This window comes from Ochotona curzoniae, unplaced genomic scaffold, assembly GCF_017591425.1.
Source record: "Ochotona curzoniae isolate NIBS_2020 unplaced genomic scaffold, NIBS_Ocur_1.0 scaffold_4506, whole genome shotgun sequence".
Lineage (NCBI taxonomy): Eukaryota > Metazoa > Chordata > Mammalia > Lagomorpha > Ochotonidae > Ochotona > Ochotona curzoniae.
In genome coordinates this window covers 12,114,276-12,135,206 of record NW_024467119.1, presented here as the reverse complement: position 1 = coordinate 12,135,206, position 20,931 = coordinate 12,114,276, and the positions used below count along the sequence as shown (strand labels likewise).

The 20,931-nt window shown below is 34.6% G+C and overlaps 1 protein-coding gene across 1 annotated transcript in view; it reads left to right on the top strand.

Moving 5' to 3' along the window:
* TECRL (trans-2,3-enoyl-CoA reductase like) overlaps nt 1-20,931 on the top strand; it is a 63,236-nt gene that overhangs the window by 24,754 nt on the left and 17,551 nt on the right. Inside the window, exons 3-6 of the mRNA XM_040967106.1 lie at nt 13,686-13,730; nt 15,345-15,448; nt 19,294-19,409; nt 20,039-20,144. Coding sequence (XP_040823040.1) covers nt 13,686-13,730; nt 15,345-15,448; nt 19,294-19,409; nt 20,039-20,144 — 371 coding nt within the window. The remainder of the gene's footprint in view (nt 1-13,685; nt 13,731-15,344; nt 15,449-19,293; nt 19,410-20,038; nt 20,145-20,931) is intronic.

The window sequence follows — 20,931 nt, the reverse complement described above, 5'->3', positions numbered from 1 at the left end:
TTTCATGTGGCAGTTGTGCCTTTTTGTGGGTGTGATGCAACCATTGCAGCACATGAATAAAGAAGTGAATGAGCAGTGCAGGCAATGAGGCCCTGCATCTGCTTCCCTGTGTGTGTCAATGCCTTTGAAGTCCACTGGCCCCGGCTTCCAGGTCTTTACAGCGTATGTAACAAATGTTTGTGAATGCTACTCAACACACTGTATTGTGAGTCCCAGAACTTGACAATTCGAACTCACTACATTTTGGTAGCCATTAGTCCATGCATCATTTCCTTTTCTCCAGATCAACCATTTCCTTTTGTCCAGTTTAGACCAACTTTTTTTTTTTTTAAGTTTCCTGTAGAAGAGAGAACGAGCCTGTATGTCTTTCTATGTACACATTACTTAATTTAACAAATCCCAGGTTTGTTTTGCTGCGAATGTCAGGACTTATTTGTGTTTATAGTAGCCATGTTTTATAATATGATCATTGGATATTGATTGTTAAGAACTGACATTAAAAAGACGGCCCTTGTCAGTATGTGAGGGAGAAGGCCCGTAGACCTCAACTAGAGTTCGATATGGGAGAATCATGTTAAGTATTGTGTGGCTAAACCGAGTGAGCCTGGTACATTGTATTTTATCTTTAAGGAAAAGAAAAAGATAGGATTTTAAATGTTCTCATGCATAAATATGCGTGTATTTATTTAAATCTTACCTCCTTTCATTACATGTGGTGTTTGTCTTTCTGTGTCTGGATTATTGGCTTCCAGTCATCTCTATTTTGATGTAAATTGTAGAAGTGCATTATTGTCATAGCTGAAAAAAATTCTATTATGTGTAAATACTACAAACCATTTTCTATTTTTTCTACGCATTCATCTGATGATGGACGCCCTAATGACTCTGTGTTTTGACTGTTAGGAACACACCGAAGCAGGTGTGTCTCACGGAGTGCTCGTGTCTTACGGGATACAGTTCGAGTCTACGTCCAGTTGTGAAGGGATCTGTATGCCGTTTTCCACAGCAGCTGTGCTCCTTTGTATCCCTGCCAACCGTCTATAACATCCCCCTTTCTCCTCTTCCTCAAATCGGCATTTGTTCCTTTTGCTCCTCTGGGCAATTGCCATTCTGACATGGACCAGCTGTTACCTAAATCATGGCTTTTAACTTCATGTCACTTATGTCTAGGAATGTCCAGGTTTTTTTTTTTTTCATATATTCCTTAGTCATTTGAGTTTGTTCTTTTGATAACTGTAATCTACTTGTTCATTTTTGTTTCATCACTTGTGTCCTTGGGATATTTTCCTGCAGTAATTTTACGGTTTCCCATCATAGCTTTAGATCCTTGATTCATCTATTGTTAGTTGATTTTTGTCTCAGTTGTAAGGTAAGGGTCTTGTTTCATAATTTTGCACATGGAGATTCACTTTTCCCAGCACCATTTGTTGAAGATACTATCATTTCTCCCAGGATTGATTAAAGTTGAGTTGGCAAAAAATTGTATGGTTGTAGGTGTGTCAATTCAGTTTGTGGATTTCTGGCTTGTTGTATTGATCTTCAGGTCTGATTCTTGCAAGGACCTGGCTATTTTAATTACAACTGCTCTGTAGTACAGCCTCAAGTCTGGTGCCATGTTATCCTGGCTTTGCTGCTAATGTACTTACTGTTTTAGTTATTTAGGCTCTCCTGTTTTTATACAAGAATTATAGTCCCATTTTGTCTAGATCTGAGAGGATGTCATGTCTATTTTTCCTGGGATTCACTGATTCTTTAATATATGACAGTAATATTGTTAGTTTTAGTAACCGTATGAAGACTCAATGATTTATTTTCAGTAATCATTTACTTAAACAGTAATATACTGTTTTAATTTTAACTGACTCCCTTAGGTTTTTCTTTTTCAAAATTATCTCTTTCACATGATATCATTCAATCAAAGCATAACATATTATTGCAGTACTGTTGTATAGTTCATATAGGTGTTTTGTGCTTATTTTGTAGGTTTTACAAAGTAAATACAAAAAAAAAAAGACAAAAAGCTGAAGTGTGTATTACTACCAGAGTAAAACTAATAACTGAAAATAAAAAGTAAAATTTTGAGAAAAAAACATTTCAAACTTATCTCATCCCTCAGGGAACTATACACATTTAATCTCAAATTAGTATTTTATTAAATATTGTTTCTCTTAAAAACTTACTGAAAAGTCAGTGTTATCTGTATGGAATGACACAGAGGGAACACGAATGAGAGAGTGAGAAAAACAGAGAGGGAACACTTTGTATGTTTTCCTTGATTCCCCGGTGGCTAAGGTTGAATCTGGTCAAATCCAGGAGCCCACAATTCTGTGAGGATCACCATTTTGGATACAGGGGCCTAAACATGGATTATTTTGTGCTGTTTTCTGTGGTTTAGCAAGAAGATGAATCTTAAGCGGAGCAGCCAGGGTAAAAGCCAGTGCCCAAATATGTTGACTTCATAGGCAACGGTATGCTGCATGCTTGCCCCCTAAAAATTTCTTATACTGTATCTTTAATGCTTCCTAATTTGAAATGCAGTTAAATTATATGTAATTAAATTTTGTCCTGTGTTCTCTTTTATGTCTCAATGAAAGGCCTTTACTGCAATTGTAATTCTCACTTAAACTTGTATTTTCTTGTAGATTCAATATAAACAAAAATAAAATTAAATAATGCATATAACTCTCCCAGGTTCTTAGAGTAAACCTCTTCACACTGTGTCTGCTCATGTCATTGGATATTGGCACGAGTTCAGAAATTTATTTATGTGTATAACAAAGGATTGGTTACAAATGAATGGGATATCAAATAGTTAAAGGTGTGACCATTGTTCCTGTCAAAATTGATGTAATAAGACTGTCATAAATAATAATTGTGGCAAGGAGTGAAGTTGGTTCTCTTTGTGCAGAATTTTGTTTCTCATTATGACAGAACATTAAAACTTTGTTGTGTAATGTCAAGTTTATTCTTATTCATACTTCATGAAATGCTGATGCACCTTGGAGAAATTTTGTCATCACTAAAAATCTAGATGGTTGCACTCATGATATTTGAGCTTAAATAAGTGCTGAAATTATAGATGCAGGAAATGGTAGCTGCCAATCTATTTTTACTAAAAATCATTTATTTTCTATTTATATTTGAATATGGGGCAGTAGGATGATAACTAGAATTCCCTGAGAAGTAGTCAACAGAACATGAAAAGTAACTTCACATTCATTATATTCATAACAGGATGATCTTGCTGATAGGAATCCAACTTTCAAGATAAAGCATCAGGAGTATTGGTGCCAAAGTAAGAGATAACAGGCTGCAGTTAAACGCCCACCCCTTTTCATTTGGCACCTACATTGATGTCAGGATTATGGAAGGATTGTGTGAGGGGCAATGGAAAACAAAGTGAGCTATGGAAACTTGCAGTGATGTACTGTAGTATTCTCTTCTCCTTAGGAATTTTCTTGTTAAGAAAAGAATTGGAAACTAATGAAATACAACACTATAGAATGCTATCTAAACTGACTTGAAAAATGAGAACATAGTTGTAAGTGCATTGCTCATGGTATTTCCCTACTGCAGGAAATTGTCTGTCATAAATTTGGTTATTTGTATAAATGCTATTGAGACCTAGGGAACAGAATAGAGATACAGAACTCAAGAAGTGGTGTGTGTACAAAATGGAATAACTTGATACGTTAAGATGGTCGTTTGTGACAATGTGGTTGAAACTGGAGGAATTACATTTAATGAAATAAACCAAGTAAATAGAGTGGAATGGTGACTGGTGGAGGCTGATAGATGAAAAAAGAGAAAATACTGAATAAAGGGTAAAACGTTTCAATTAAGTGGAAGAATGAATTTAGATGTCTACTGCGCTTAAGCACACTATAATTAAAATAATGTATTGTATGTTTTAAAATAAATAAGCCGGATTGTTATATTCTTACCATAAGTTGGCAAGATGATGCATCAGTTAATTACCTTGTACAAAATAATGTAATGTGTTGTGCTTTGAGCATCAAGTTAATTCATTTCTACCACACAAGACACTGTGGTATCACACTGGAGTCCCCGTTCCAGGCCTGGATACTCCACTTTCAATCCAGCTTGTTGTTGAGTATCTCGGCTCCTAAAGCTTCCGGGCTGTTCCTGACCATTGCCATTTTGGAGGGAGTCAGTGAACAGAAGATCAGATTCTCATCACCGCACCTGTACTTCTGCCTTTCAAATAAATAGAATAAATCTTTAAAAAGTCAATGAATTTTGTCTTTAAAAAGAAACTCTTTTTAACGCAACAAATTTAAACAGTCATGAAACACGTAATATTTTATAGATACTAACATTTTGTAATGTTAATGAAAGAACTTTCCATTTTATGATTTATTTAAATTATTTATTAGAAAGACGGAGGGTGAAAGAAAGGAAAGGGAGGAGAGAGAAAACTGAAAGAGAGAGACCTTCCATTGGCTTCTTCACACCCCAAATGCCTGGACAACCTGATCTGGGTCCACGAAAAGTCATCAGACAAGAACCGCATGTTCAGTGCTCACATGGAGAACTGGGCCTTTTGTTGCTCCACAGCTGGATGACTAGTGCAGCAGCCAGGACTCCATCCAGTGCCTTAACATGCAATGCTGGCACCAAAAGAAGTTTGCGCCAAGAACGTTAGCCCCAAGGATAAAACTTAGTATTCTCATACAATATAAGTCGAAGTTATATGTTGATTATTTCTAATGTCAATGATGTAAAAATGATCTAAAGAGCAAAGGAATTTATGGAGAGGAAATATTATAGATAGTAAATTTTATAGAAATGTCTTGAGGTTCATATTGCTTTTCAAGTGAAATCTTCATATATTCTGACAGTCTTCATTTATCTTTCATTTCCCATAATACGAAAATTACACCTGCAGTGAGGTCTATGTCACTCTAGCATAATGCCTTTTATTCTTCTTTATTATTTCTTTTGTAATCTTTTTAATTTTCTTTAAGTTTCCGGAATCTACTATACCATTCTCTCCTTCATTATCAGCCCCAGCTTTGTTAAAAATTGTTTCCTACATTTAAAAAAGTAATTTATGAAAAACACTAACACAGAAACAATTTTTTTTCCTAGAATGGAATGTCCACTTCACATTATCAGTTCCTTATCAACAGTGTTAATCTTAGCATTAGACACAATCAAATGCAAACATATTTAAACGTTCGCATAGCTGTTTGAGTAGCTCGCATGCTTAATGCTTCAGTTTTTGGTATCACTGTTTCTAGGATCCAGCATAACACATATTCTTTAAAATTCCTCCTTTGCTCAATTTTATCAACCAGTTGAAATGCTTTTATTTAGCCATAATAATTGAATAAATTTGCGGGTTGCTGCTGATATTATACACATTCACACACACAAAATGTGTGGTGATAAATAGAATGGCTATTATTTTTATGTCTCCAAACCATTATCATATCTATGGGTAGAAATTCTTTTTTTAAAAAAAGATTTATTTGTATTATTATTATTTTTTTTATTGGAAAGTTGGATATACAGAGAGGAGAGACAGAGAGGAAGATCTTCCGTCCCATGATTCACTCCCCAAGTGAGTGCAACCGCTGATACTATGCTGATCCGAAGCCAGGAGCCTCTTCCGGGTCTCCCACGCGGGTGCAGGGTCCCAAAGCTTTGGGCCGTCCTCTGCTGCTTTCCCAGGCCACAGGCAGGGAGCTGGCTGGGAAGAGGGTCCGCCGGCATTAGAACCGGCGCCCATATGGGATCCCGGGCGTGCAAGGCGAGGACCTTAACCACTGCGCCACCGCGCTGGGCCCTGGGTAGAAATTCTTGACACTATTTATTACTTTCATATATTTCATAGATCATGTGGACTCAAGTTACTTATATTTTCATATTTATTGGACACTATTCAGAATAACTAAGAACAGAATGGATTATCTTATTGGAGAGCAAAAATATGGCTTGTGTGTGCATACACTGCATTTTTATTCAGCAATAAATACCATGTTATTTGTATTACATATGTTTAACCTGGGAATATGCTGGTAAGGGCTGAGAATGCAGAGGAGCTTGGCTCAAGTTCTTTGGATCTTGGGCCTGTGTGAGAGACCGTATGAGAAGCGTGGAAAAAGGTCCAGGTCCTTGGTTTCAGACCCAGCAGTGGCCATTTGTGGAGTAAAGCAGTGGATGGAAGACCTCTCTCTCTTTCTCACTGTCTCTTGCCTTCTCTCTGTACTTTTGCTCTTCAAATAAAGATCCACAGTTATTTAAAAAAAAAGAAAAAAACCCTCTCAATCATGTCAACTTATTTTTGATAATGGCTTTAACACTTATTCAAACGTAATTAAGCTTTTTTTTTTTGCTGGACACAATAATATAGCATTTTTGATTGTCATTTTACTTAAGTTTTCTATACTGTAAAATTCTTCTTTCATCTCCTGCCCTTTAAGTTTTCAGCTGGGAAATTTGAAATCATGGGATTTGGGACACCCGTATTAGTTATTTGTTTCTTTAATCATTGGGCTATGAAAATAATGTCTTTAAGTCTATTCTTTTTAAAAGTTTTCCTCTATTTTTATTCTATGGCACAATTCTGTAGTGTTTGGGATTTCCCCTCCCCCTGCCTGTTCCCCCATGTATCTTTCCTTGAAGACATTTTAGATGAATCTGATGATGACATGCAGTCTTACAGCATCTAAGTAGTTCTTTCTTTTTCTAGGATTAGAAAAAATTTCTAATTGAATATGATACGATTTCCCTCAATTTATCCTTCTCCAATCCCTCTGGAGTTCCAGTAACTGTTTTCCTAAAGTGATTTAGATTTTTGTTTACAGTTTTTATTATTATAATTTTATGATACAGTACCAGAGGCCTTGGGTTTTCCTTTACCCATACCCCAAACCCCTTCTCCCCACCGAGTTCCCCTATATTATTACTAAAGTATAGTTTTTTATAAACAGTCGTATGTCCATCATTGTGGGCATGGACAATGGTACAGAGTCCAGCATCCTATTGTCATGATATAGTTAACACTTTCTTTGGGAGTCTATCTTTGGTCTGGAAATAGAGATGCCTACTGCTTTCTATTCTCACATCTGGACATGATAGTCTCAAATACACAGTCATTATATATACATCGCTGTAAAGGAAAAAAACAAAATACAAAATCAACAATAGGAAAAAAAAATAGAAATGTACAAGGCCAGGAAGTTCTCAAGAGGTTTTGATAGTTTAACAGTCCTGAAATGCTCTTGATCCTGCCACTCCAATCATGATGAAATCTCTACAGAATCCATTGGCTGCTATGGTCCACTTTAGATTTTTAAATCTACCTTACATTTTTAATGATGCTTAGTTTGATACCTACATCTGGTGCCTGATCACTTTTTGAAACTTTATTATATTTATTGGATAAAACTTTTTTTTAATACTCTCAATGATTTAATCCAGCTTTCTTTCATTCCAGAAACTGTATAGCATAATTTGCCTGTTTTCTTTTGCTTATGTCCTTTATAGGCAAAATTTCCTCTATAGATGGAACTCATCTCAATGTGTATACTCAATGTGGTATTGTTTTGGCCCAGGAGACCATATTAATAATATATGTCAGTGGATTGTACTGGTCCCACAGGAAAATAATCCCGACTATGGCATCGTATGGGACAAAATAGTTCCTTGAAGCTCTCAGATCTAATGGTCAACAGTTTCTGGCAAGATCAGCCCCACTAACAACCTAGCTGTATAGGACACCTGGTGCTTCCCTGATCTTGGGATCTGCTCCAACCAGAAGTGGGAGAAAGGTTTCAGAGACAGTAGTGCAGCCTCAGCATGATTTCACAGGTGGTGGAGACTTGATAGCCAGGAGCTGGGGCTATGGAGACCATGGTGTAAACCTAACATAAGGACCCAGACCAGGGACTTGTTGGAAGCAGTGGCACAAGTGACCGCAAACAAAGAGCCATGTACTAATTGTAGTAAGTAAAATCGAACTGTCGACCTGTGGGTGACACAGCTTAGAAACCTGCCCTAAAGAGACTTTACTAACCAGAAGTACAATAACCAAGAGCAAAAGAAGAGAAAAAGGCAAAATGAATATTACTGAAGACTCCCTTGCAAAGGAGCAAAACCCTATGCCAACTTCAGAGTTAACTGAAGAAGACATCTAGCAAATGGGAGATACAGAATTCAAAACACTTATTATAAAGCTTATTATCAACAATGAGAAGCACGTAAAGCAGGCATTCAAGGAACTTAAGGAATATGTCACACTGAAAATGAATCAAATGAAAGCTGATACATTACACATGAAGAATACAGTGGAGCAAGTTAAAAGTACAGTGGAGAGTCTCCAAAGTAGAAATGAAGCAAGCAGAAGAAAGAATCTGACAATTAGAAGATATTTTCTGTCACCAGGGGGAAGCAAACAAAAAGCTGGAAGCAGAGCTGGATCAGGCCAAAAAAAGTATTCAAGAATTAAAAGACACTATTAAGAGGCCAAATATAAGAGTTATGGGAGTCCTAGAAGGTGCAGAAGAGAAACTGGTTAAATAGATATATTTAATGAAATAATAATGGAAAATTTCCCTAGTCTAGAGAAAGAATTGGGAAACAATACCCAGGAGGGGCACAGAATTCCCAACAGGCTTGACCAAAAGCAATTTTCACCAAGACACATTATCATCAAGCTCTCTTCAATCGAGCATAAGAAAAGGATCTTTAAATGTGCACGTGAAAAAAAAATCAATTGACATATAAAGGAATGCCAATTAAACTCACAGGTTCTTGATTTTCTTCTGCAGTTCTTCAGTGACATATTAGTCATTCAGTAGCATGTTATTTAACTTCATGGTGTTAATTTCTTTTCTCTTCCTGTTTTTGATTTTGCTTTGTGGCTTTTCATTTAAGGGGATGTACAGTAGCTGTGTAATGGACACTCTCATATATAGTAACACGTTATTTAACTTCAGGGTATTGTAAATTTCTATTTTTCCTCCTATTGTTGATTTTATATTGTGGCTTTTTGTTTAAGGGAATGTACAATAACTGTGAAATGGAGATTAAACATTTCCAGATGTGAGGATGCAATGCAGTATGCTTCTCTACTTCCAGACAAAGATGGACTTACAATGAAACTGTTCACTCTATCTTGAGAATAGGATGCTGGACTGCTTGTCATTGTCCATGTCTGCAATGATGGACATATGACTGTGTATGAAGAACTATAATAATGATACAGGGGAACTCGGGGTGGGAGGAAATTGGGGAGGAGATAAAGGAAATGCCAGGAGCCTATGGAACTGTATCATAAAATGATAATAAAAATAATAAAAAATAAAAGATTAAAAATACTGTATGTCTCCCAAATGTGCAGTTGATATTTCAGAAAGAATTGGCTACAGGCATCTTCTGAGAGCACTGTATGAAAATAGCAGCTTTTCAAGTCTAAAATTTAGGTTTAAATCCCTCTTGCTTCTTTACGTGGCAATTACAGAGCTACATTTTCGAAATTCTGAGAGAATGACACAGACATTTCCTCCCTGCATTTTCCTGTAGTCTACTAAAGTCACACACTACACCTTTTCTCCTGGATTCCTTAGCCCTTGAAAAGATGGTTTGTGTATGGTGTGAGTTATTATAAAAATCGACACCTCTGCAAGGAATTGATCTCTGGAGCATCTTACTGCACTATGGTTTTTCTATATCCATGCTCCATATCTTTCTTATAACAAACATCTACATGAACTTTTAAAATATTTATTGATGCATGCATTGCAAATTTTTGCATCATAATTAGCTTACTTTAGGTTTCATTTTTCACAAACTGAAGTATTTTCCCACTGATGTATTCTTACATCTTATCCAATCATTGCTATCTTAGGTATCAAACTGAAGTATAGACCTATCTAAATTTTGTTGATCTTGTTATATTAATTATATTCAGATTAATTTTGACTTAGTACTATCTAAGCACTTTCATATTATTTTTCTTTTTTTCTTTTTCTCTGTTTCTTATTATTTTTCAATCGCATCTTAGGAGCTCTCCTTACTGTTACACTTCGATTTCCTTAAGATAAGCAGTCATGCATTGTTTATATTTATATGCTAGATAATTTGTGCTCATGTAAAAATATTACACATATAAATTTTGAAATTTAATGAATTGTGAAACACACAAAGATCTTTAATTTGCCACCTGCATCTGAACATCTATTCTGAAAGGAAACATCATACATAATACATCTGTGGTATGGAGTTGTTTGTATCAATGGAGAGATAAGATACAGGTTATTTTTGCTGCTATTTTCTTCATCAACAGGATACTTGATGAAATGAGAGGTAGCCAGACCATAAGAAGGTACTTCTCATCTACTTGCAATGTCTACACCTAGTGGTAATAATAAAATACTACTGAAAGGAGTAGTATGTGTAGTAAGATAAAAACTTGCAAGTATCTTAGCTACCTATTTATAGGCAAAGCATGTATCAAATCAATTACAGTAACATCCTACTTGTGTTAAAATACACTCTGTCTCTCTCTCTCTCTTTTTTTTTCTTTCTTTTTCTGTCTTCAAAAGATAGTTCTGTTTACAGAGCTAAATACATTTCACAAAAAATCTTCTGGTTCTTGCAAAAAGTTCATTGTAATTTATGCATTATGTGTAATGCTCAACATTTTTTCTGGCTTGTTTCTGAATCCTGACATGTGTGAATGATTCACCATTTAAGTAATTTAGGCTTCTCAGTTTTGGGAAAGATTCTATTAAAAATAACTGGGGAGAATTTCTAAAGCACTCTTCTAACCTTGGGAGAACTTTGAAATGTTCTAGGAAAATAACAGGGAAAATTTTAAGAATTTATTGCTATGCTTAACTATAATTTTGTGTTTTGTTACTGGTTGACTTTGTTGCTTGTGTTAATTTGTAACCTTACTCTATTAGAGTTGTGATCACTTTTCTATTTTAAAATAAATATGAAATACTTTTGGATAATCTATACAGTTTGAAAGAAATAAATGCTAAAATTGTAACTTTCTCCACATTCAAAATCTAAATATTTTATTGCAATTTTGTTGCCTAAATAGTTTTTTTACACCTCATTTATAAAAATACAATGAAGATACATCTTGTTTTCTGATAGCTCTCTCTTTCCTAGTTGAAAAGTGAACAGTCATTAAACATCTGTGTGTTCCACACTTAACACTGATTTTGAGGAAGCAAAGAGAAGGACCAAAGGAGAAGCTACTGAAGTGATCTGAAACAGTCACTTTTAAGATGCTAATTTGGATATGTCTATGACAAATGAGGAAAAGAAATGCCCCCCATTGTTTGTAACATATATATTCTCAGAGTTCTGTAAATTGTTTTCCTTTAAGACTAAATTTACCCTTTAAAATGTATATGTCGATTTTTCTGATACTTTTAAGAGGGAGAAAGCTTTCCTCATGTTTTGAAGTGATGAACTCGCCTCTGAAAGAATCTGGGCTTGTTGTGTCTTTATTACCTACACCCAAGATAAGAAATCAACTCAGATGTCTATCAGTGGATGGCTGGGTAAAGATAATGTGGTATGGATCTGCTGTGGAATACTATGTAGTCAAGAAAATAATCTACACCTTTGGAACAAGATATATGCAACTGGAAACCATTAACTTTCAAGACATAGGCTAGCTTCAATGGACAAATGCCATATGCTATTTCTGATACATGGTGGTAAGAATAGAGTAAGAAAGATGCATAGAATGAAATATTAATTTGTGGATATGAATATTTCTGTAGCCCTTATTCATACTATTGTGAAACTGTAATTTTTCTAGTCTTCACTTGTTGAATATTGGGACTAATAGAGAAATTTATTTTTAATACAGAGTGGATTAGCATTATGTCTGCAAAAACTAAGGAGGAGAAGACAGCAGGAAGAGAATTACAGGGAGCAGGAGTGTGAGGAATCCATGATTGTCTCCTTGGAATCACATCTATGGAATGTATAAAATCTGTTATCTTCATATGAACAAAAGCATTAAAAACCAAAGAAAGAACAAAGGTGGTAGCTGAGGCATATCTCCCGACAAACTGGTTTATCTGAAATTATAAAGCTTTTCAATGAAATGTCCTTTGAAGTTTTCAAACACGAGTATTGAATTGACAAGACATCATTCTCCACATAATATCTGAAGAAATGAGTAAAAGGATAGTTGCAAGAATATATTTTGAGATAAACGAGTTTATATTAAAGTTAGACATCAAAGGGCTTTTTTGAAATGCACTTTTATGCTCAGGAAGTTTTTGGAGATGACACACCAATGGTGCAAAGAGGTCAGCTGGAGAATTCTGAGAAGGCATGTGGAGGCACAGTTAGCAGTTTGTACGAAGCAAAATTGCAAAACGATTATTTTCCTTTGGTAAAATATATGAATACTCCTGTACATATTTTATTTAGATATAAATATTCTATACATAAAAGCATGTTTGCGCATGCTAATCCCATCAGCCATTTTTTTCAATTTAAGATACTTTAGTCAATGATTAAATAGATATTATTAAGACTAGAGAAATAAAGGTAATATTTATCAGACAATCTAGGATACTTTTTGTAAAGGACATGTGTCCTTAAAGTTTGAGTTCATCTTTCATCAATATGGGAATCTATGCTCCATTATCCTTTTAATATGCACTTTACACACATGCATTAGATGCAACCAATTATTTTCTATTTTTAATTTTAATGGGATTTTCACTGTACAAAAGATCTTCTTCCAACCAATTAGCCCTGAGGCTACACTTTGGAATAATCCTGTGTAGATTCCTCTCAGCATTTTTTCAGGTCTTTGGAAATCATTTTCATTATCTCTTAAATCTCTTTTTTTAAAGCTACAATGTTTCAGAGTGATTACATGAAAAACAAGGTTTTAAGAAAAATGATATTTGACATTTTCTGTGATTGTCCTCTTGTGTGTTATCTTTGCTTTAAATTTTTGAGACTAAATGTATTGATGAAACTTTGATCTGGTTTCTTTAAGGACAAAGATTCTATTATCATTATTTTCCAGGAAATCAATTCCTTTATTTTATTTCATGCATGTAGTTCTCTTAATTTGCTCACATTACAGTCTTGTTCATTGAATTAGTGCATGGATGGCCTTAAAATGTACTTACTGTCATGCTCATAATTTGACCTTAAAAATGTACTTACTATAATGCCCATAATTGTTTTTCAATGAAGTTATTTGGGGGTCATTCTAGAAAGTCATTTTTGATTAAATGGAGTTGATTCTGTGAGCTAGAGTTTTTCTCTTTTAAATGAAATGTTTCTTTTATAGGATTTTATGACCTTACTTCAAGTTTACTGTAGTGTTGATATCATTAAGTTTTTTTTGATAAGGCAAGGGCCTTCTGATTTTCAGTTGCGATTTTTTTTTTATTCAAGTACCAGGTGATAAACTAACCCACTCTATCACAACATCAAACCCTGAGAAAAGCATAAAATTGTGATTGTCAAAGCATATTTTCTTTTATTCTTCACCACAGCTGCTCAATGGTAAAGCTAACCTAAGTTAGCTATTATGCTGGATACTATGCTGTCATTTTGCTTACTCTATAATTCAAATCTGTCCTACAATTGGAATTATTAAATTTGTGAACTAATTTTACATTTTTCCTGGCAATGAAATGTTAATTTCCTTTGCATAGGTCCACAATGGTGCCCTTCTCGTGTCGGCCTGCAGCTAGAATGTGGTAAGCACCAATTTTGTTAGCTCTGTGTTTAATATAAAATTCCTCCTCTGCTATCAATCAATGTATACTCAGTATATGCTCATACATAAATGTGTAAATATTGATAATTATCTAAATTGATCCTGCCAACAAATTATTGCTGCAATTTTATAGAGGAGGATTTTGTTCAAAAAGGGTCATATATGTGAGTGTTGAGTAAATGATCTGAAGTAATACCTTTTTATTTCTTTCATTTTTTATTCCTGTAAAGCAGAATGGGTGTTTGGAGACATATTAGTGAATCTGTACATGAAATATCATATTGATGATTAAGCTTATTTTTTAATTTCAAAGCTGATTAAAAATAATTTTGAAAATAAATTTTATCAAAAAATTATTGTTACTCTGATTTGATACACTTAATCAAAGCAATGCTGACCTTTGATTCACACTATAGTAGAATATACATTTTGCATGGAGTGAGAATTTCAAGATTAAAGTCATAAGCAGCAAGTCTTGAAGACGTACCTGTTAAGGGTTTGCAATCAATGCATTTCCTCCAAAATGAAGTGCTTCTGCTGCTAGACTATCCTTTCTCACATATAGCATACAGCGTTTGACAGAATAATTTCTGTAATGCTCTTGAAAATATTGTGCTTGTCTCATAGAATTCCTTGGCACTCCTAGACAACATACTTTTCTGATGATTTCCGACTTATCAAGTGTTCAAGAAAATTTCCCATCTGACTATAATTTCAAGAAGCAAAATCATTGTCATATGATTTTACTGCTACGGGACTTAGTGCATGTCAAGCACCAAAATGTTCTCCCCTCAAGGACTGACCTACATGACACAAGAGTACATTGGCGTTATTTGTAAACTCAACTCTTATACAAAGATTCAGAATGCTACAGGCATTAAAGTCAAGTGTAACTTCTTGATGAAAGTCACCATAAGAGGGCGAGAAATGGCTGTCCTCTCCATAGGTTCAGGTTTATTAGTGAAGATGCAATCTCATTTGTTCCTCATACTTACTTAACTGATGTAACTTAGGTGTATTGTGAGTACAGTAGAGTTTTGGGTAAGCTTTGATATAAAGATGATGATGGGTTTGAAAACCAATTTATTTTCCTTAGTGAGAGAAAACAGAGTTTGGTATTAAAAGTGGTCATTTTAATTAAATTTGATTTTAATTTCCTCCCCATAAGCGATAGTGTTACGCTGGAAAGGGAGACCAAGCAAAAATAAATCATTTCTAGTGTTATGTCAGATTATATATAAAAAACATATAGTGTGGGTACCTTCTGCATGCTCCATTAGTCATAGTTGTAAATACTACTATCATAGTACATACATTTTAATAGCCCAAAATTTCAAGGTGTGAATACCTGTACATTTGTCCCAGGAACAGTAGTATGTACAGTAGCCAGAACTTCAAGTACATAGCACTGAGCATCATTGTCTAATTAAATAGTCACTGAGTAGATTTTTCACTTTTCTTATTTTATACTGATGGACAATTGCACATGTGGTAAAACATAAAACTTTGATTTCACTGATTTAATGTTAAGAAGTTCTTTGTCATCATGCCTTAATGGCATTAAAAGAGTGTTTTCTTACTGCTCTTATGGTAGGTGGACCATTCTTGAAGGACTATGTCACCATTGAAAGTGTTGCAGCCTCCTCTATCGTCACATTGTATTTTACCGATCTAGGTCAACAAGTCAGATGGACAACTGTAAGTCTCAATTTGAAATTCAATATGCATATCTCATTTTTTCTTTTAATAATTTGCCTTCCTACACTCTATGTTCATGAAATAAAAAGCAGTGAAACAAAATATTGTTCTGAATTGTGCTTTAAATATTCATTTTTATCTTACTATGCTCAATGGAAAGAGTTCTATTCAAGAACTGAACGGGAGCTACAAAATCCACAGGTCACAGTTTTATGTGAGTTCTGGCTGTGACTGGGACTCCAGCATTTTTCCATTATTGCTTCTCAGATTCTTTCCTTCTGGCATTGTAAAGATAGATTAATAACACTCTTAACCTGAAAAGAGGGAGCATAGAATAATCGATTTAAAAAACAGAGACAGACACAGACAGAGAGAGAGGAGAAGGATATACCCAAAATGCTGAAACTAAAGAATTCTTTCAGCTAGTGGAATTTTTAAACTTTTGTTTTTGTTTTGCTTTTTGCTTTACAAATGCATAGGAGTTTCAAGGGTTTGGAAAAATAAGGTATACATCTTTAAAAACATACAACATTAAAAAAGCAAAAATACTTACATTATCTTGCAAATCTTAACACTGACCATGAATTAGATACTAAATAAATTGAATAATTATAACTGTAAGTGATTTACACATTAATACACAAAGAAAAGTGCATTTTACTTTTTCAATTGACCTGAATTCCTTATATTAATACAGGTGTTATTAAATCCACGAAAATATCATTTTATTTCTTTATTACATTTATCCTATACCTGATAGTTCCTTTTCAGAACATTTTTTATCTTTGAATGGAGTAGCAGTAAATATTATCACTCAGGGATTCAAGTATTTATTTTATACTTACTGAATTAAAATAATACACATAAAAGCTAATTTATACATTGTTTTATTCTCCAAAAGAAAAATTGTATTTGGATTATTAATTAGTCTAAGAGCATTATAACTATATTTTCCTACTTATGCTTTTTTTTCTACTAAAGCGGAGGGATTCTGAGATTGTGTCCTTCAGTTGGTTCAGTCTGCAAATACACACCATGATCGTGCTTGAGTCTAAAGCGGGGAACAAACTGTGCACATACCAGGATCTCAGCTACTGAACCACCACCTGCTTCCCAGGCTGCACAGGAACTTGAGGCCTGAGTCTGCAGTGAATTGGGACTCAGAGCCAGGTGGTCCAGTGGGGGCTGTTGCTCGCTAGGTGGACATCTTTCATTCCAGGCAGGAACCCAACACAGGCTCTCCTTTTGAAACATAATGCTTCATATTTTTAAATACTTAATTCTGCTTTAGTGTTTCTTTCCTTACATAGTCTGTAAAAATCATGAGGCTTCCTGGTCTAGCTTGATGTAATAAGCATTGACTCAGCTTGGAATTTGCTAAAGTAAATTAAGATTCTCAGAAAACAACGTATTGATGTATCTAACACATCAACCTACCTAATGTTGGTAATATGGTCTAAGTATAGATCTCTCTAAAAGAGATTTTATACAGATTATTTGATCCTCAGAGGTTAAGTATTCAAAGGTCCTAGTCTGCATTTTTGATGAAAAGAGTGTTCTGTTTCTAGAAATTATTTCAGAGTGAATTGCAGTAACTGTGAGTTCATTAGAAATTCCAGCTGCATCACTTGGATAAGAACCAGGAGGAAAAAGTGCTATGCTGGAATTCTATGACAATTGTACTGGAAAATTACAGCTTATTTGGTAGGAAAAGTCATGTATGTGACAAAAAGCATGATGAAAATTGCCTGGGTATTTTTAAATCAACTGTATGTTTCACCCATTCCATAGTTAAAATGAGTCGGTCCTAACAAATGCTAAAAAGATACACATTATATTGCAATTAAACTCATTTTATAATGGAGTTTTGCAACTAAATTAATACTCATCATGCATAATATTCTTAGAATTTAAAAATTATTACTAAAATGTACACCTACTATGAGTATTTTGAAGACTACTTTATAGTCTTTAACAAGATCAAAGGTAAGACTTTATCAGTTTTCTCAAAAATATTGTATCCTAAAATATTAAACATAACATTGCTTCATTTAGACTTATTAATGCTCATCCATGCAAATCTTGTTTGTCTTACTCTGGAACTATTTTGTAATCAGGCTTTAAGTTTCATGAAATGCCTTCTCCATTTCTTCTATCCACATGAAAGTGCATTTCTTTTGATAGGCGTGTTGTCCAAATGTATGTCATTCTCCAGGGCTTTAAAAATATATCCTTTACGTCTTAACGCTGTTTTCACTTCTGTGTTTCAGCATGAACAAGAGTTGTGATAAGATACACGCTACATACAGTCTACATGCTAGTGGACTGTTCACAATCATTAGTGATGATACACATGAGTGCAACTTAATGGCCTCTGACCCAAAGTACCTTCATATTGGTGGTAAACTTTTATTAGATTAATAAATGGTAACACAGGTTTAAGCTAGCTATTCCCTACATTTTTTCACTCTGGAAATATTTCCAAATGATTTGCTCAAATATGACTCCATGAGGTCATATGGCCTAGAATAATTCTTTTAAACTGTTATTCTACTGAAGTAATTATTCACTGCATTTCTCCGAGTGTCAAGTAGGCTATAACATTGAATATTCCAAAGTGAAAAACACTCTGCTTTATTCTGAATACTTAGGCATATAGTAGATTCTATATCCTTCATAGTAGCATGCTTTTATATTTAAATGATCAAATGCAGTATGATTCTTACTTCCATAGAAAGGATGTCCTTGCTAACGAGAGAAAATATATTACTCAAAGGCAGAATTTCTAAAGAGCCCATATATATCATATTCTGTGTATATAAATACATATATTTACATACATATGTGCAAAATCAAGCATATGGGTCAAATATTTTAGCCCTTTAGTTATACAACCTTATTACTAGAAATGCAAACATGATTTCTAATCAATATATATTGATAATATGTAATACATACTTGAGAACACATAAAGGGTTAAGGTTCCTGATTCAAAATATAATGAAAGCAGGTTAAGACAAAGCTAAATAGTTAATGACTGTCAAATTAATCTGTCTTCTCATTGTGTTTTCTTTTTGATCCTTCAGAAGTAAGTTTTATCCTTTTCTGTCTGAATATTCCAATGTAACTTTCCTCTGGCATTCACATGAAAATAAAGCAAATAGGGACACTTATATAAAAACTAATAGGAATTCAGTCAGATAATTTATCTTTCTGTAATCATATGATCATGTTAGCAATTATCTTTCCAATCTTTTCATTCACTCTGCAGATCCGATCTCCCTCTCCTCTCGGATGGTTGAGCCTGAGTCTAGTATTCAAAAGTGAATTTTTCTAGTGGCACTGCGAGATTCATTAGAAGGAAAGGACATGATTCTAGTAAAAAAAAAAAAAGATTGAATTATTTCAGTTTAAATCACATAGAAGTTAAGAGAGTTCAAAATCAGAGAGTCAAGGAAAGGAAAAAAAAGAAACAGGATGAGACAATGGAGAAGCAGGTGCTCGGGTTCATTTAACTCAGTGATAGGGAGAATTTGCATAAAATACAAACTATGTATTGTGGTGGGAAACATAAAAACAGTCTTATGTGTTTAATCCAACAGAGTCTGAGTTACCCTGCAGTGACACTACAGTCACTATATTCAGTATTTTTTTTCTCTTCTTGATGAATGCGCATATACTTGCTTTTCTCCCTGACTGCTGCAGGAAGATGTATGGTTTGTTTCAGCACCTACAGATATTCGCTGCTCATTTCACTAATCCCTGCTGTGGGCTCACTCATGAAGAAAACTTTAAAAAAAAAATGCCACATTCTGTTTTATTCTAAATCACCTCCTTCTTTTCAGGTGTTTTTGGTGGAATACACAGGCCCTCTACTCCTCTACCTCCTCTTTTATCTGAGGCTATCCTACATATACGACATGAAGGAGAGTTCTAGGCGAGCTCGCCACCCTGTTGTACAGTAAGTGTTATGCATAATGAAGTTCACAGAGCCCTCGTTATCCAAACATATTAAAATGGATACTAAGTCAGAACACACCAACAAGATTAAAAAGTATCTATCGCGTAGGCGGAAACTAAACAAATAAAGCAACAACAACCCACTGAAAGCTGCATTACCTCATAGAAAATGAAATGCAAACTTTCTCAATTTTATTATTCGCTAAAGGACAACTAGACAATTAAGAAAGTTATTGTGATTATCACAAAATGTCAAACACATTCCAGGCAGGTTTCGGTGATGCTTCAACTCATAAATTGTCTACTGAAATGTTGCAGCAATTGGATATGAGCACATTTGTAATGATTATATCTTTAGCTGCTTCTGGGGTGATATGAACCTGTTTATGACTGGCCGTATGCAACATCGCTAGTAATCATCAAAAGTAAATTTGCGTAGTCTGTCATCACAATCGCATTTATTATTAAGTAAATTTAGAAAATATCTAGTAGAGAGTATTTGGGCCCTGGAAACGCTTCCAAATTAATAGAAGTACAGTATACCGGAGGTATCGTCACTGTCTTGTACCGAAACCAGGCTGAAATTTGAAAAAGTGTTTCTTATGTGTGTTTTTGCTATTGTTGTTCCAGCCTGGCTTGTTTCTGCCATTGTATACACTATATCCGGTATCTTTTGGAAACTTTATTTGTTCACAAAGTATCTGCAGGACATACACCTTTGAAAAACTTGATAAAGGTAGGAATTGTTGTATTTCACCTTTTGAAACATTGCATATGTTGCAACATTTTGAAGACATTCAATATGTGTCCCCTCAATCTTGGATTTCTTTTTAATTCCACTGAACCAGTATATCATAAAAATTTGCTTCTGAATTTCTTTTTTCTTGGTAAATTATCTCACTGAAACTGCCTTTAACCAACAGAACTCTTTATGATAATCAAAGGTATGAGGACAACCTTGCCAGTTCTAGGAAATTCTTGATTTGAGGGATAGGTCTTCTTAATCCATATTCCTAATTTCCACATTAAAAGGAAGCATTTCACAAATGGGCATTGCAACGTGCAATCATCTGTGTATGATTAAAATCTTTCATTAAATTAAAAAAATAATAAAAAGATTTCTAATGTTATAGGGTGCAGTCAGTGACAGTCAGCACCTATTTACAGTTGGCAAATGAAATTTAGCTGTGTCCCCTACCCTCTGTCCTGAAGGTGGGTCCTAACAGCAATGGAATGTTAATTCCATCCTCAACCAAACCTCCCACGTCCTAATTTAACCAGATGAGTCCAATAAGTCTAGGGGGTTTTAGCTATAAGCCCAGTTTCTGCTCCTGCCCATCCCGATGAGCACTAATCAATTCCTTAGCCCACAACACAAGGTATTCGCTCCTGCCCACCTGTGACTCACCTATCAAATAAGACAGTACGGTATTGCATCATTGTGTAGCGACTCCCCTCACAAGCCCCTTTAAAAGGCCCGTGAAGCAGGGGCTCTCTCTCTTTCTAGTCAGGTGTTTCTGTTA